Here is a 16,750-nt window from a genome sequence, read left to right on the forward strand (position 1 = left end):
ACCTTAATTTAATCATGATTTTCTAAGAAAATCATTAAATTGAAGGAATAATATTCATAATATACAAAGGGTAAACATGAGAAAAAAATGATTTATTACTTCTCCAAATCACAAATGTGATAAGTTTTTTGGAACAAACTAATTTTTTAAATGTGACAAATATTATGAAACGGATTTGGTAATTTTTATATATTCATGCAAAATAGGTGGCAATTTTAATTAATATCCTAGCTACAAGTAAGTTGGTACTCGTGTGCATACGGTAGAATCATTTTGTGAACACAAAACACTCAACTTTCATTTGCCGTACCTTCTGCCACAAAATTCAATTGATAATTAATTAATTACTCGCAATAACATTTAAATTTAATGACAAAATTGATAAATATTTTAATTGAGCATAATTTGTCTTTTTCGTGGCTAAAAAAGACAAATTATAAGTATTTTATTAATTTCGTGTTGCGTCTCAAGCCACAAAATTGTTATTATTACTTTTTATTCACTAATAATTCAAAGGCTTAATGCTTCCTTATCAATATAAAAAAAAAAAATGATGACTCAAATATTGAAGAATCGTTCTATTTCACTCTCTCACTCTTTAAAAAAAAAAAAAAAAAAAAAAAAAAAAAAAAAACCCTACAGGTGTACCTTAAAAATGAAAACCAAACCTTATAAAATTTTCAGTTTTACAATTGATTGAAAATATAATGGTTCTAAATAACATAATGGGATAATTTATCGTACTTCTTTTTTAACCACTGATATTGTCAGAGACCGATTCACGGTTTAATCACAGTTAATACCTTTTATCCTCTCTGCATGTATATTTGATGGATTGAACTTGAGTGCACTTTCCATATTATCAATCTGTGTTGTCAATTGAACTACAGCTCGTAGGTATAAATATTTTTTTTTTTTAAGCACACGTATTTCAAATCTCCCTCAAACCACCAATCGAATTAAATCCAACCAAACTGCGTTTATAGATTTGGTTAGTTCGAGTATCATTTTTAGGCAGGTGTGAAAAGACAGCTGCGGCTAGCAATTAGTGTCATTCTAATTTCTTTGTATTCATCAATACATTGAGACCCATGCATTTTATGGGTCCCAATTCATTTAATTTTTGTTTTTTTATTCATATAAGGAAATTATCATGAGAATTCCAAGCCAAAAGGTGCCTTTTTAATGCAACTTCTATTCATAAATTAAATCTAATGCAACACATGTCTAGGACATGATCCATGTACCAAATATATATATGGTACTAATTATATCATCCAAATATTTCTTGTGGTAGAAATTTGCTAGTGTATGGGTGCTTTCATAGTACCCTTTTACTCTTCGATTCTCACTCTCAATCTCAAAGATTTTCAATTTAATATTATTCAGTTAATAAATGAAATTGAATTTACCCTTTGAGAGAATATCTAGTGATAGTTGTACATGCATTTCACTCGTATTCATATTGTTATGTAGCAGTTTACCGGTTTTTCTGATTCATAATACTTATCGTATGAATGAGGATATAGTATGAGACAATGATTGGTGATGGCTGTGATATTATAAGGAAAGAATATTATTTGAATTTGATGAAAAGGAAGAATTCCTTAGATTTGAGGTTTTGATGAGTCCCTATTAACTATTTCTCATCCTGTAGTTTGATTATCCAATTTTTGTTTGGAAGCTAAATTTGAATCCATTCCTATATAAAATGTAAGGTCATTTTGCTTGATGTTGCATTTTGATCCCAACATGTGCGCCATGATCATTACATTCTCTCTCTCTCTTTTTTTAGTGATGATTATGACCTGTGATAGTTAGTTTTATTTGGACTCTATTATCAGGGACCACCTAATTTGGCTCGGGATTTAGTCACAGTTAAGAATCTTCGCCGCTCCCTACGAATGTGTTTAGTGAGAATCAAATTCGAGAGCTCTTTTCACATGTCCAACCTATATTGCTAAGTGAGTCTTCGCCGCTCCCTACGAATGTGTTTAGTGAGAATCAAATTCGAGAGCTCTTTTCACATGTCCAACCTATATTGCTAAGTGAGTCACAATTCGTAAATTAATTGTTTTACTAGTCTATAAATGTTTTATTAGTATTTCATTAAACATTAAGAAAGTAATGTTTTATAACACGCTTCATCAAACTCGAAATACTATATGCTATTTGAAAAATTGTTACTGAACATTCCCTATAAGTTAACTGGTATATTATATTCAAGGTATATATAGTTTGATTTCAGAGTTATTTAGACATAAACAGCCTTCGGATATGGTATATTGCTATAATTGGAACTCCTATGTCCTTCCTTAGATAGAATTAAAAAATTCTAAATCCTTAGATATTGGGTTTTGCATAACTACTTGCATTAGATATTGTGTTTTAGGTGTGTTTGGATGATACTTTTTAGAGAAATGATGTTTATATTAAGGTAATGCAATCGTTGGGTTTAGTTTCAAACCAAAATGAACCAATAAGATTTAAAATCAAAATTATACATTTTTTTAAATCGAATCAAACCAAATCAATTCTGTTTTATTATTAAACAAATCCAAATTTATTTTCTACTAAGTCATTGTGTTAATAATTTGTACTTATAACGAGATAAACTTACCGTTAACATAAAATGACTTAAATCATTTTGATTGGTTCACCTTCTTATTATACGCTATTTACTTAATGTGTATTTATTCAAAGATTACCCACATACTTTTTCAATGCAAATACTCTCGCCTTTTTTACCAAAAAAAGTACTCATTTTTTCCTTACAAAAACAAATAAAAAAAAACAATAAATAAAATAGAAAATGGACAACTGCCTACTCAGAGAGTATGAAACCATGTCCATCTCTACCTCCTAATACAAACAAAAAAAAAAGCTCATGGATCAAAACTAGGGCACTTGGCATTCATATGAGGCTTTGAAGAGGACAATTTGCCCACATAATAGGATTAAAAAATTACTTTTAGGACTGTGGGCTCCAATTTCACCTACCAAAAGCCCAATCGATAGGTTTATGTGTCCAACTCAACTCTTCTCAACCTTTACTCTTTAAATGCATATATTAATATTGCATACTTCCAACTTGTGAGTTTCATTGCCAATCTGACCACGTGTATAACCTAAGTGGAACTTTGTGGGTCCCACGAGACATGTGGGCTCTTTTCCATCTGACATATGTGGGGATTTCTTAATTGCAATCTTGCAAGATTTGATGCGTTGAAATAAGAGGTGTACCCCAATAAATTGAAAGTAACTATATGTTTTATCATTTTCACTTTCAAGGATAATGACAAAAATATTTTGATTAAGTTGAATAATTCTAGAAAGAAAAAGAAAGATTGTATTTTAGTTATTTAAAGATTTAGGTTAAAGTATAAAATTAGCCTTTCCTTCAAAAAAGAAAAAAAAAAAAAAGATAAAGTTCATAGAGGTGAGACTTATATACTCAAAAATATAAAATTACAAAAAATAAAATAAAATAAAATTAGCCTTTGAAATGGAAGAGTAGAGATGACACTTATATATATTCAAAATTTTAATTTTCCAAAAAAAAAAAAAATCAACTAAATATCCGAATCTGACTTTTAATATGTCTTTTCAAATATTTGCCTAGGTTAAAATATCAAATTGACTTGTAAAAGTTTTCAGTAATTAATTATATTCAAAAAAATATCTAAATTAAATTTTTTATTTTTTATTTTAAAATATTAATTGAGTACGAATTTATATCACACTTCAAGTACAACTGCACATTCTCTTTTTTTTTTTACATTGAAAAATTAATTTATTTAAAAGAAAAGAATAAATATAATGGATAAAAATTATTGAACTAAAAATAACATATTCAAATTAGAAACTCTAAAAACTTCCAAAGAGAAATTGAGACAGGATTATTATGAATAGATATGATGTTTTGTTGGTTATTCATATTTTATTGCACTATGAATTTGTTTTTTAACTTGAATTGTGGGATAGATTTGGACACAATCAGTATAAAATAAAAATATCAAGGGTTAATTGGGTAAAAAAAAGAATCTTCTTTCCGACATAGTTTATTAGAATTTTATTCTCAATCCAATGAAATTAGTCTAGTTAATAAAGATAAGAGTTCTGTATTTTCGTCAACTAGCAATAATTTTATGTAGTACTCTCAACGGCATCTAAGAATAGAATTTAATCCCATGTATTTAAATTGAACCAAAATCCCTCTAGTTATATATTAAAAAAAAAAAAATTGGAAGACTACAAAGGGATTACCGTAATATATATATATAAATTTTAGTAAATAAGTTAATAGTCTAACCATGACCTGGAAAAATGGAACTGGATTAGCCCGAACCTGATCATTCCCAAAAAATTGGAATCAGTCACAACATGCCAGTTTTTTAATATTTCAATTGAAAAAAAAAAAAAGGTTAAAGACCGGTGAAGTGTGCACAAGACAAAAATCAAACCGAGACTATGTCTAGTTAAAGCTTTGAATAGTATTTATTATTTTGCCTAAGTTAAAATATTATTTTAATTAATTATTATGTTTGGTAATGTGACATCTATCTTAATGTTTAGGTTTTGAGACAGTGTTTTATAAAATGTTATCTTTATTAACATTTAGCGTTTTCTAAATTTTTTTATGATGCTTGCACCCATCATTTGTCTTTATATTGTTTTCTATTACATATTTTTTGTCATTTTATATTAAACAGCTAATCAAACAGTTATTTTTACCTAACATTTTTATTTTACACCATTATACAAAATAATTAACAGCTAATAAAACTACCGAAAGCTATTATAACAACTAACAATTATTATAACCATTAAAATTACCAAACAAGGTCTGAAGCTGACACTATGGCTATATATAATAGGAACAATCTTACTCTTAGCTCATCAAATTGATGAAAGATATTATGATAAAAAAGATTCAAACTCGAAAACTTTCGTTTTTCGTATGATTCAGAAAAACTAATCAGATTACACATAATTCACTTTTTTTTTTTTTTTTTCGATTGAGCATCCGTTTGTATAAATAATTTAGTTGACTTGACTTAGACATTGCATATATTTAGATATAACTAGAGCATGTTAACCACTATGGCGGCTAATTTAATAAGGAGTCAATCTAAGTTACAATCCTAATCCTAATCCTAAGTCCGTCATGATATGCCTTATGAATTTCAAATTTTGGGGAATTAACAATAAATATGTTTAACTATATAGCATAATTTTAGATTTACATTCCTTTTTATTTTATTGTTAAAACTAAAATAAACTGTAAATAAAGAAAATATATGCAAATATACTATTACTCAAATGGTAAAACTAATTCGATCCTTTTTCCATTATTTTTATGTATATAATTTGTAATTTTTACTTTTAATATATATAAATTAATTGGGTTGGCTGAATTATTTTTAAATGGGCGTCCGTTGTAGCGAACTTATTGGTTACCTTGTTCTCATTAATTTTTAGCTCAGTTCAAAAAAAAAAAAAAAAAAAGAAATAGTCAAACGCCACAGTCAATTTATTAGATCCAAACAGTAATTACAGCAGGTTGTGTTCAAATCTTGCGTTTTTTTATTAGTACCCAAAATTCAACAAGGGATTGATAGTGTAATTAATTAAATAGACATTTAAGTCCAAAACAATCACTTGTTTTTATTTCTTGTCTGTCCAAAATCAAAACAATGATTTCGACTTACTGTATGACGCTTATGGTCAATTGTCTGTCGTTTTTAACACGTCTAGCTCTTGCTCCCCGCCCATTAACTGATCTTTGATTTCGTTTTGAAATTGTCAAACTCTGCATTTAAAAGTCCGTTCCTTAGGTACAAGTGTGCCACCCGTCGCTTTACTTCACTTACTAAATCAAATTTAATTGATTTACCCTTATATTTTGTAAAAAAAAAAAAAAATTGCTTTTTTTATAAAAAAAGAAAAATAGACTTTGACTTGGCTACATACACCGTATTATCATTTTGTCTATTTTTTACTATTTTAAATATTAAATGGTCATGAAATAACACAAATAATCTTTCTTACCCTTGGCTTCTCTCTCCTGTTCTTATGTAAAGCTTCCTCTGTAAAAACGCGTTGTTTATTACCACAGCCATGGCATTCTTCTTCAACCGAGTGCTGTCACAACTCATTAATGAAATGATGTCAAGATAGCAATAAGAGGATCTTCATATCCACTGCATCTGTACTATACACATCCAACATCAAGCAATAAAATGATCAATTTATTATTATTATTATTTTATTAACTTTATATTTCACTTAAATGCAATATCATGTAATTAATTAGAAAATTCAGAATTTGCTGAGTTTTCATTTTGCAGGTTGTTGTTCGACAGCAAGCTCTTTTTATGTAATATTTTTTTAATATTCTTTTAAGTGCAAATATTGCCTTTCTCTTTTTTTTTTTTTTTTTTTTTTTATTGTTTTATGAATATTGAAATGATTTCTCCTTTAGAATTCATCTGCAACGATCAATAGACGATTAAGCAGAAAACTCATCTACAATGCAGTCTGTTTTTCATTTGATGCTATTGATGCATAATGATGGAAACTCATCTATGTTCGTTATATGTTGTAAATTCGTGGAAAAACAAATTTAATATAAAAAATTTAAAGAAGTTATTGTTTTGACATTTAAATCCATTAACGGATTAGTTATTACTGCGAAAATTTATATATATTTTTTAAGATCATATTCAAACAGAAAATTCTAATATTATATTTATTAATTTTAATTTTGTTATTCATTAAATACTTTTGAACAAATCAAAAGGTCAGTGATTTCTATTAGCTATTGATAATAAAATTCTATATCTTATTTACATGAATATTTATAATATTTCATATCATTATTAATGGATTTTATATATATATATATATATATATATATATATATATATATATATCAAATATTAACAATCAAGATCAACAAAACCAAAAAACGAGTACATTCATAAACCAATGTGAACATGTTGGTACGCAGTGCACAACGACCTTCTTCATTGGCAAAATCTTCTTACAAAGCATTAAAGTTATTGATGAATAATGATGATTACGTGTTACTTCTATTATTTTCAATTCATTATTAGGGGACGGGTGTCTTTTCCTTAAAAAAAATTTAAATAAAAAGTAATAGAAAATTAATAAAAATAATTTGTCATCGGCTCACAGATGGAACTTAAATTCTTATAATATTCAAGTAATGCAACTAAAATTTATTTTTCTGAATAATTAGGTAATAATTAAAGCGTGGAATTGGAATAACTTAATGTTATTGAGCCAAAGTGAATCGTTAAATTTTTTTTAAAAAAGAATCCATATCAATAGTTCATTGTTTTGACTTTTAACGAATTTCTATAGAAATCAGTCTATTTTGACATTGAATTATGTAATAAATTGAATTATTTAAGCCTGACAATTACATCAATAGGGGTTGTATATCAACTCTAATAAGTAATCACTTTTTTACTTTCTAATATGATAAAAATTGAATATGATAAAGTAATTCATTTTTAATATTTATCCAAAAATCAAATTGTAAATTACTTGCAATTTATGCATCACTTATATATTATTTTCAGTCGAGATTCTTATTACGTAAAATGGAATGTTCATCTTTTTTCATTTTAACATGTTATATTATTTGTACTCATTATTTGTGTGTGTATATACAGCGAAGATGGATATTTAATAATTATATTTCATTATTTATTTTATCCTTTGAAAAAAAGCTCCACAAATTAATTAGTTTTGTTTTATATTTAATTTATTTTTATTTATATAGGCATAATTTGTGGAGAATTTATTACATTAATGATGATCTTTTATTTTTTGAAGTTTGATAGTGCGATATGTTCTTCCATTAAATTATAGATTAGATTTTTTTTTTTTTTAAAGCAATTAGTTCATACTTAATCGAACAATATGCAAACGATTCAAAGGATTTATCTAGCCAGTTATTTTAAAGGTCTATCAATTTTTTTCATGTTCAACTTTCAATTTTAAGAGTCTCATTTTTTTTTTAATTATTTTTATGGTTTGAAATTATTAATAAAATCCTAATATATATATTAAATAAAATCCCCCAAAATTTACAATAAATTAATATATAATATTGCGTTAAAAATATATGAAAATTATTTTATTTTTTTCCCTGATGGGATGGCAAAGGGGTGGCCACGGTTTTGGAACCGCCAGTTTCGGTTCTGGAACCGAGCCGAAAATTGATGGTTCCGGTTACGGTTTAGAACAAAACGGTTACGGTTCTCTGGTTTTAATTTCTTAACGGTTCTAAAACCGACGATTATGGTTGGTTCTCCAACCGATTTTTCGGCAAATCGAGTAATTGTAAAATAAAAAAACAGAGAACATTTTTCTTCAAAATTTAAATTTTAAAAATTTGTGAAATAATTTCTGAAAAATAAATATCCATAAAAAATTAAAAATGCTTTAACTTAATTTATTTTTTAAAAAAAAAATCTTCAACTTAATTTATTTTTTGTTGAGGTATTTATAATAAATTCAAAAAAATATTTTTCTATAAATATCCTTGAAACTAGCTTTTAGTGGCCGTTTATAGTTGTTAGGAGTGATAATTTGGAGATTTCACAAAAATATTTGAAAAAACTGTTGGAACCACTGGTTCTCGCCATTTAATATAGATTCAAAATCTAGTTAGAACTGAAAAAACCGACGGTTCTGTACGGTTCCGGCCAGTTCATGATTCTAAAAATGGTAGAACTAAAATTAAACCATAGACTGTCGATTTCAATTTTAATTTGGAACAAATCTAGTTCCTACCGGTTCCGGTTCTGTTCCAAAAACCATAATATGGCTGGGTTCTACAAATAAGATGTGTTTTGTGGAAGCAAAATAAAGCTCTCACATTCAATCATTTTCATTATTGAATGATGGGTCCAAACTGATTACTTAAAAATAAGTCGAAATTAATCAAAGATCGTACGCCGTCCATTTGTCGCCATACTACACGTAAGCCAAAGTAGTCACAAATCACCACATCACACGTGTATTCGGCGAATCAAAATACAATTTCAAAGTACCGACTTTACCTTTCACATGCGCACCAAATATTTATGAGAATGCTTATCAAAGAAAATAAGAACTAGCCTTATCGCACTGTGTGATGATGTGAAGCGTAGATTTTATATGTAGTGTCACTGTTACATATTATATCACACTAGTTGTTTTCTTTTTATATAAAATAAATAAATAAAATTTAATTTTAAATGTAATTTCTGTTTAATAGGAAAGAGTAGAAGTCGATAGAGCTGATCAAACTAAATAGAATCAATTGACTCACTTGATTTGCTTTTTAAGAAATTTATCGGTTTTAATGAAAAAAATTGATTGTTTTGAGTTGATTTGATTTTTATTATATATTACCCAAAAAGTTAAAATCCTAAAAATAAAAATAACTTAATCTAAAATATTGTCAAAATAAAAAAAAAAATCAAATTACATAATTTAATTTATTCAATTTTAATTTGTCTGTTTTGTAATAAGTTGAATCAAACTGTCCTAATGTTGACTCATCTTGTCTCATCATAAATTGGGAGCAGACCAATTGTTAGATGAATTGATCCAAAGTTTTATAAATTTTATATTCTTTATATGAGATAAAAGAGGTTACATCACTTTTGTCCACCTATTAAAAAAAAATTAAATGTAAAAAAAATTCTAGAAAAAAGAGATTTTGGAATTTTCATAAATTAATTAATTTGATAATAGATGAAGGTGCGATGGTTTTATTATTAAATATTTTATAATACTTCTCATTGGCTGGGAGAGCAAAGCATTATATACAATATGTATATATAATTAATGGGATGACAACATTATATGAGAAAAGGTCAATTTGAGTAGGCAATGAGAGTATTTATTAAAAGAAAAAAAAAAGAATTTGGGGGTCAAAATAAATTTTTTAGAAGTCAGGGGATCAAAGTGAAGAAAAAAAAATCTGGAGTTTGAGGGGTCGGGCTCCCCCAAGTCCCCCCAGTCCCGCCGCCCCATCGAAAACAGTAACGTGTAGGGTCAACGCAATAATTGGCGGAAACGTTTCATAACACGACAAAATTTCTATAAAACGTTTCATAACATGGAGTTGAAGTTTTGGATTTCATTCTCCACAAAACGACAAGGTTTTATTTTTCATTAGGCTTTGTGTTTTTCACAAATAGATGAAGAAATTGAACACGTAACCTTCAAAAAGGGAAAGAGAAAAAGAACCATACTCTATTAGCTTTGTCAAATACTCTACAATTAGGTACTTTCGAGAAAACAAATTAACTATGCACATTAATGTAATTACTCAGAATTACAATTATTTCTAATTGGAGTGCAACTTTAGGTTTAAGCCTGACCAATGAACGGAAATTTGAGCTATCATGTGTTTGGATAGAAAATAAAAATGGTTATCTAGAATTACAAGTTATTATGTAATTTAGCTTTACGTGAGGTTAGGGCGATAAATGAAACAAGTCGTTTATGAATAGTCCGACATTTGTTTAGTATTGTATATCAATTAAATCTATATTAAAATAATGCGACTTTATTTGATATATTACTAGCTCGATCTCGACTTGTCACATTTTTCGAGCTGAACTTGAATTCACTAGAGTAAGGCTTGACTTTGCTCATAGTAAGGCATAATATCCATTAGTATGCTAGTAAGGTTAAGTAAATAGTCGATTCAATTCAAACCGAACCAAATTGAGATAAAAAAAAAAAAATACAAACTAAAGTGTTTTATAGACCGAACTGAATCGAAATTGTCTTCTAAATTAAATGAATAAAATCAAATTAGTTTTGGTAGGTTAATTTGACCGGTTTTACTATTTCAGTTTGATTTTAAATCCAACAGATAGATTTTTATGAAACTGATTCGAGCTGAAATATAACAAACTGAATAAACCAACAACCGAACCTCTCTTTATTTAGCTGATTAAATCAAATTGAATCGAGTCGGTTCAATTTTCGATTTGGTTTGATAGGTAAGTTTGCACACCCAGCATCTACTAGGCCATTATAAATGCTATTAGAGCACTCTAAAGTAAGGATGATATGAAACTAATGCTCTCTATTCAAATAAACCATTTTGGATTATGATTGAACATCAAAACAAGTAGGCAATTTAGAGCCAATTTTTAGATCAGGCCGTCACTTAAATCTAATTTATGAATATTTATATTTTCCATTTAAATTCTAGAAATTTACATGGAATTAGGCTTAAATCTTTTTTTTTTTTTTTGAGGTGTGAATGGTAGTAGCTAGTTTATATAGAAGCCACGAGAAATGAAACGCTGCCCATAACTTGAACTGCCGACCCTTCCTAGTTAAAGTGGAAAATATGGGCATTTATTTAAAATTGAAGCCACGTAGCATTACAAGCTATGGGAATTAATTGATGCATATATATGTATAATTGAAATCAAAGTCATTGGAATTTGAAATTTGTGTTGCTACGCTCTTAAAAGAGTTGACCATTTGCAATTTTGCATCATTATATTTTAATTACTATTAAGAAACAATTTACTACAATAAATTCTTGTTTTTTCAATTTTTATCCTTATTTCTATTACATTATTGTATACATTTTTCTAAAACTAATCTTATATAAAATGGTAATTTAATTAAATTAATAAAGTGAATGGAGGGAAACTATTAAAGCTATAGTTTTAGCATTGATTAATACTTTTGTTAAGTTCGACAATTTTTCACTTTGTACATGATCATTTTAATTGTAAAAAGAAAGAAAATAATAACAATTGACTAAATTATTCTTTCTTTAATTAGCGCTCATTTACCTAAATTAAATTTTTGCAAAATTTTGTAAAGAAAAATAAATTTGAAATAAAATAATTAATATTTTTTTTATTTTCTGAAAATATCATCTAAATAAAAAAAGTTAAAAAAATTGAAAAGTTCAATGTAAAGGACGGAGCAATGAACTAGTTACGATCATTGTCACATGGAGAGTCTAATTTCACAAAAGATCAAGAAAATTTTTAAATAATCTTATTTCTGAAAAAAGTTATAAACTTTTGTTATAAATTTCAAATAATTAATAATTTCTCAATGAAATTTCAAGAAACAAGGGTAAAATTGAAAAATAATAATTAATTACTTTTTTAGTTTTCTAACATGACATATGAAAATGGGACAAAAACAACTTTTTCTAAATTGACACTTGAATGAGATTGACGCAATTATTTATTCCCTCTGCCCTAAAATATAAATCGTTTAAGGTTGTTACATAAAGATTAAGAAAATAATTAATTCCGAAGGATAATTTAAAACTAATAGTTATTTATGAAAGTATTTATTGTAACTAATCTAAAAAATAGTAACATTAAAAAAAATATCATTTATTACTCTTTAAAATACTCAAAATGACTTATATTTTGGGACAACTAATCACCCAAAAACGATTTATATTTTGGGACAGAGGGAATATTAATTACTCCATCTATTTAACTTCAAAAAAAAAAAAAAAAAAAACTCCATCTATTTTGTTTAATTTGACCGTATTTGAATTTTAATAAAATTAAAAAAAGATTGAATCACCTCAATTCTATAAAAAATAAAAACAATTCATTAAATTACCCTTTAAGTAATGTTCAATTAATCGAATCAAAGTTTAGTATTAATATCTAGATAAGAGTAAAGTTGCAATAAAATAATTGATTCTACTTTAATTTTTTTAAAAAGTGTTATCCAAACGGAAAAAAAAAATTAAAAAACTGCCAAATTTAATAGAACAGAAGAGTAATATGGTCTTTATTAGCTAATCTATAATTATATACATGATTAACATTACTTTCTCCGTCTATAAATATCTATCGTTTAAGATTTTATTATGATTAAGAAAGCAATTGATTTTTAAATTATAACTAAATGTTCATCAATTTAATTAAATTGTCATTTATCTCACATTTAAGAATGGTCAACGAATATAAAGACTTGTAGAAATAGTTATTATATTTATAAAATTAAATAAGAGTAAAACTAGAAAAAATTTTCATCAATTACTTCTCCATATTCTTAAAGCGATGCATATTAATGCAAAAAAGAAAAATACTAATATAAAATGACTGCTATTTGTTGACATTCAATATAAGATATTTGCAAGATTTATTATGTAATTATGTTTTTTTTTCCCCCTAACTAAGGGCTGATGATGCTTGGAAGGTACTGAATTGTAGATTAGTAAATATTTATAAGCCTATTATTACTATTAACTTCTTCGCGATCATCATCCTGGATCTCAGAAGCACATCCATCGGATGGGCATACTTCCCTTTCCCTATTTTGACTTTTTAGTTAGTTATATACTTTCCCTGCAAATGGATGGACATGCGAATTTTGACTATGCAAACCCTAGCTAGTTGATTTTGATTCTAATAAATTAGCAATGCAAAACTTTTTTCACGTCATGGTCATGCACATATCACGAGGAGTAAGTGTTCCCGTTCCTTGAAAGCAACCTTTTCCATTTTTAAGGCCTTACAAATGCTAGATTCTTGCTTGAAAATTCTGAAATTATATTTGCTCAATAGTTAATTACTCTTTAAAAAACTTAAATTTTTATTTAAAAATATTATAATTAAAATTATCTTTTGTTTAGAAAAAAAATGAATTTATTACCTCAATTATTTTATTCGAACGTAAAAGTATTGAATTTAAAATATAGTATTTGTGTATTATAAAATCAAATCTTACATAAGGAAAACTTTTAAGTCCATTAAGTTAAAAATTACATTAGAATTAGAATGAATGTAATTTTAAATTTAACGGCCGATAAGATCATTCATATATAGGAACGTTATTATAATGGAAGAATGCTTTAAAACATAAACATCCATTTTCAGAAATTAAAGTACAAAAACATGAAGGAAATGTTTCTATTAATTAGTTTACTAAATATGAGCCCGTCTCTTAATGTTTAGCCTTAATGACTGTAATATGAACACTATTGATTTTTTTTTTTTTTTAAATATATAGATTTTTTCTTTAATTGTGAATGATTTGTGAATATTAAAACTAGTAGAATTTTCCATAAAATGAAAGGTTAGGATGCTAATTTGCTCTGAACCTAGGAGTATTCCAAACCTAGTTAATTATTATTACTGTTTTGCATTTAAGAGAGTAAATTAAATTAGGGTTTTATTATTTTTGTTCTTTTCGGTGCCACCTCCACTACGCTCATAATGAATGCCACACGGTATTGTGAAGTGCACAGAGAGAGAGATTCATAGCTGACTTTTTGCAAGAAAGGAGTAAATGCACATTGCTGGCCATTTTGACTCTATGCAGCGAGCAAATCCTTTTTTCCTCTCTTTGGTCAGCGTAAACACCTCCTCTCCATTTATTTATGTGTATATATACACAACCTAAACACTTGCTTTGGACGCTTGTCTCTGGAGATTTCAAACAAGAAAGAAAGAAAGCAAGAAAACAAAAGAAAGAGATTAGATAGATAAACACCTACAAAGACTCCAAGACTAGTCTTGTTGATAAATCTTGAAATCTAGAGAGAGAAAGAGAGGATATGGGGAGACCACCTTGCTGTGATAAAGTAGGTGTAAAGAAAGGGCCATGGACACCAGAAGAAGATATCATCTTGGTTTCTTACATACAAGAACATGGACCTGGAAATTGGAGATCGGTTCCTACAAAAACAGGTAGCTTTTATTAAACTTTTATATTTCTCTTTTATCATTCTTTGTATAGAATTTATTAGCCTTTTCTTTTTTAAGTTTTTGTTTGGTTGGAGGTTGGTTGATCTTTAAGTTGTGTATTTATTATCCTCTGCAACTTTACTACTGTTGTCATCAACTTGGCTTCATTTTTTTATTATTTTATCTCTTCCTGTGCCCTAAATTTTGGGTTAGATTTATACACTGTCCAACAAATGTTCTCCTCTCTCTGGTCATGATTTACAGTTTCTCTTATGGGTTTTTTCAGGTTTGCTTAGATGCAGCAAGAGCTGCCGGCTCCGATGGACTAATTATCTCCGGCCGGGTATTAAGCGTGGTAACTTCACCGACCATGAAGAGAAAATGATTATTCATCTCCAGGCTCTTCTTGGAAATAGGTAATATTATATGCACACACTAGATTTTCCAGTTTAAATTCAGATGACTCTTTTCTTTTAATTAAAACTTAAAATGTAAAAGGAAGAAATTGTTTATTATTTATATGAAAATCAAAATAAATTTAAGTTTTGACAGTTTCTTTCCTATTTTTAAGAATTCCAGGTTTAGAAGAAAAGTTGTGGATTACTCTAAACTAATTAATTTTTTTTTTTTTTTTATTGATACAGATGGGCAGCCATAGCATCTTATCTTCCACAAAGAACAGATAATGATATAAAAAATTATTGGAACACCCATTTGAAAAAGAAGCTGAAAAAGCTTCAAGATGGTCAAAATCATGAAGGATTCTCATCTTCTTCTCAACAGCCAAAAGGACAGTGGGAAAGACGGCTTCAAACAGATATTCGTTTGGCAAAACAAGCACTTTGCGAAGCTTTATCTCTTGACAAATCAACCTCTTTTCCTTGTAATGACTCAAAGCCTTCTATTAATGCTGCTGCTGCTGCTGCTGCTGCTCCTCCAACTACTTACGCTTCAAGTGCTGAAAACATAGCAAGATTGCTTGAAAACTGGATGAAAAATTCTCCAAAACCAGCTCAAACAAATTCTAATTCCACAGCCGTGAGGGCGAATTCAAGTTCTAGCACGGAAGAAACTACTACCCCAAATCATCATCACCACCATCAGGGTTTTGACTCGCTTTTCAGTTTCAACTCTTCCAATTCGTCAGATGGGTCGCAATCCATGGATGAGAATGCCAATCTGACACCGGAAACAAGCTTCATCCAAGATGAAAGCAAGCCAATAAACATGGAGAGTATTAATATCGATGATGATGATAATAATAACAATAATAATCGAGTTCCTCTTTCTTTGCTTGAGAAATGGCTGTTTGATGAAGGTGCTGCTCAGGGTCATGATGACCTAATTAACATGTCATTAGTGGATAGTGAAATCGGGTTGTTTTGATGAATAACTGCTTAATTAATTAATTAATCATCGTGTCATCTAGTGTTGCTTAATTAGTTGTTTCTTTTTCTTTTTGGTGTTTTGAGTGTAGCTAGGTCTTCATCTTCTGGTAAAAAATTTGTTTCTAGACTAGAGTAATTAAGCAGGAAATTACTAAGATGTAACACCCTCTTTACTGGAAGAAACAAAATTGTAAATTAGAAAGTGCATATCTATATGAAAATGCTATGTACTCGACACTATTATTATATGTATATATATAAGATGAATAATATATATTTTTTCTTCTAAGTGTCAGAACTTTAATAGCTGCATTATATGCAAAATTTTAGTCCTTATTTACATCTAGTATTAGGGTTTTAATTATTTTAATGAATTGGCTCTTATAATTAATTGTTCTTTAATTTTTTGTTATCTAAGTTCAAATTTAAATTCAAACTCGCAATCTCAGTTAGAAGAATTACTCAATTTTTTTTGTTTATTAAGAAACTAATTGAGGCCTAAGAGTTGCGAGAATGATCTATGCCTCCACCACTTTCTTTTCTTTTTTTTTTTTCATGAGCAAATTCAATTTAAGAAAACTTATTTTATCGAAGCCGACAAACCTTCTGGTACACCCAAATTTAACCTGAAAAAAT

The 16,750-nt window shown here is 27.8% G+C and overlaps 1 protein-coding gene across 1 annotated transcript; it reads left to right on the forward strand.

The window, feature by feature from the left end:
- The first annotated feature begins 14,377 nt into the window (after window positions 1-14,377).
- On the forward strand, window positions 14,378-16,403 carry LOC105640537 (myb-related protein 306). Its single transcript, XM_012224878.4, has 3 exons — window positions 14,378-14,729; window positions 15,013-15,142; window positions 15,371-16,403. The coding sequence occupies exons 1-3, from the start codon at window positions 14,597-14,599 to the stop codon at window positions 16,110-16,112; spliced, it is 1,005 nt and encodes a 334-aa protein (XP_012080268.1). The 5' UTR covers window positions 14,378-14,596; the 3' UTR covers window positions 16,113-16,403.
- Window positions 16,404-16,750: the final 347 nt, after the last annotated feature.

This window comes from Jatropha curcas, chromosome 10 (genome assembly GCF_041381405.1).
Source record: "Jatropha curcas cultivar XTBG-Jc1 chromosome 10, XTBG_Jcur_1.0, whole genome shotgun sequence".
In the NCBI taxonomy this organism is placed as follows: domain Eukaryota; kingdom Viridiplantae; phylum Streptophyta; class Magnoliopsida; order Malpighiales; family Euphorbiaceae; genus Jatropha; species Jatropha curcas.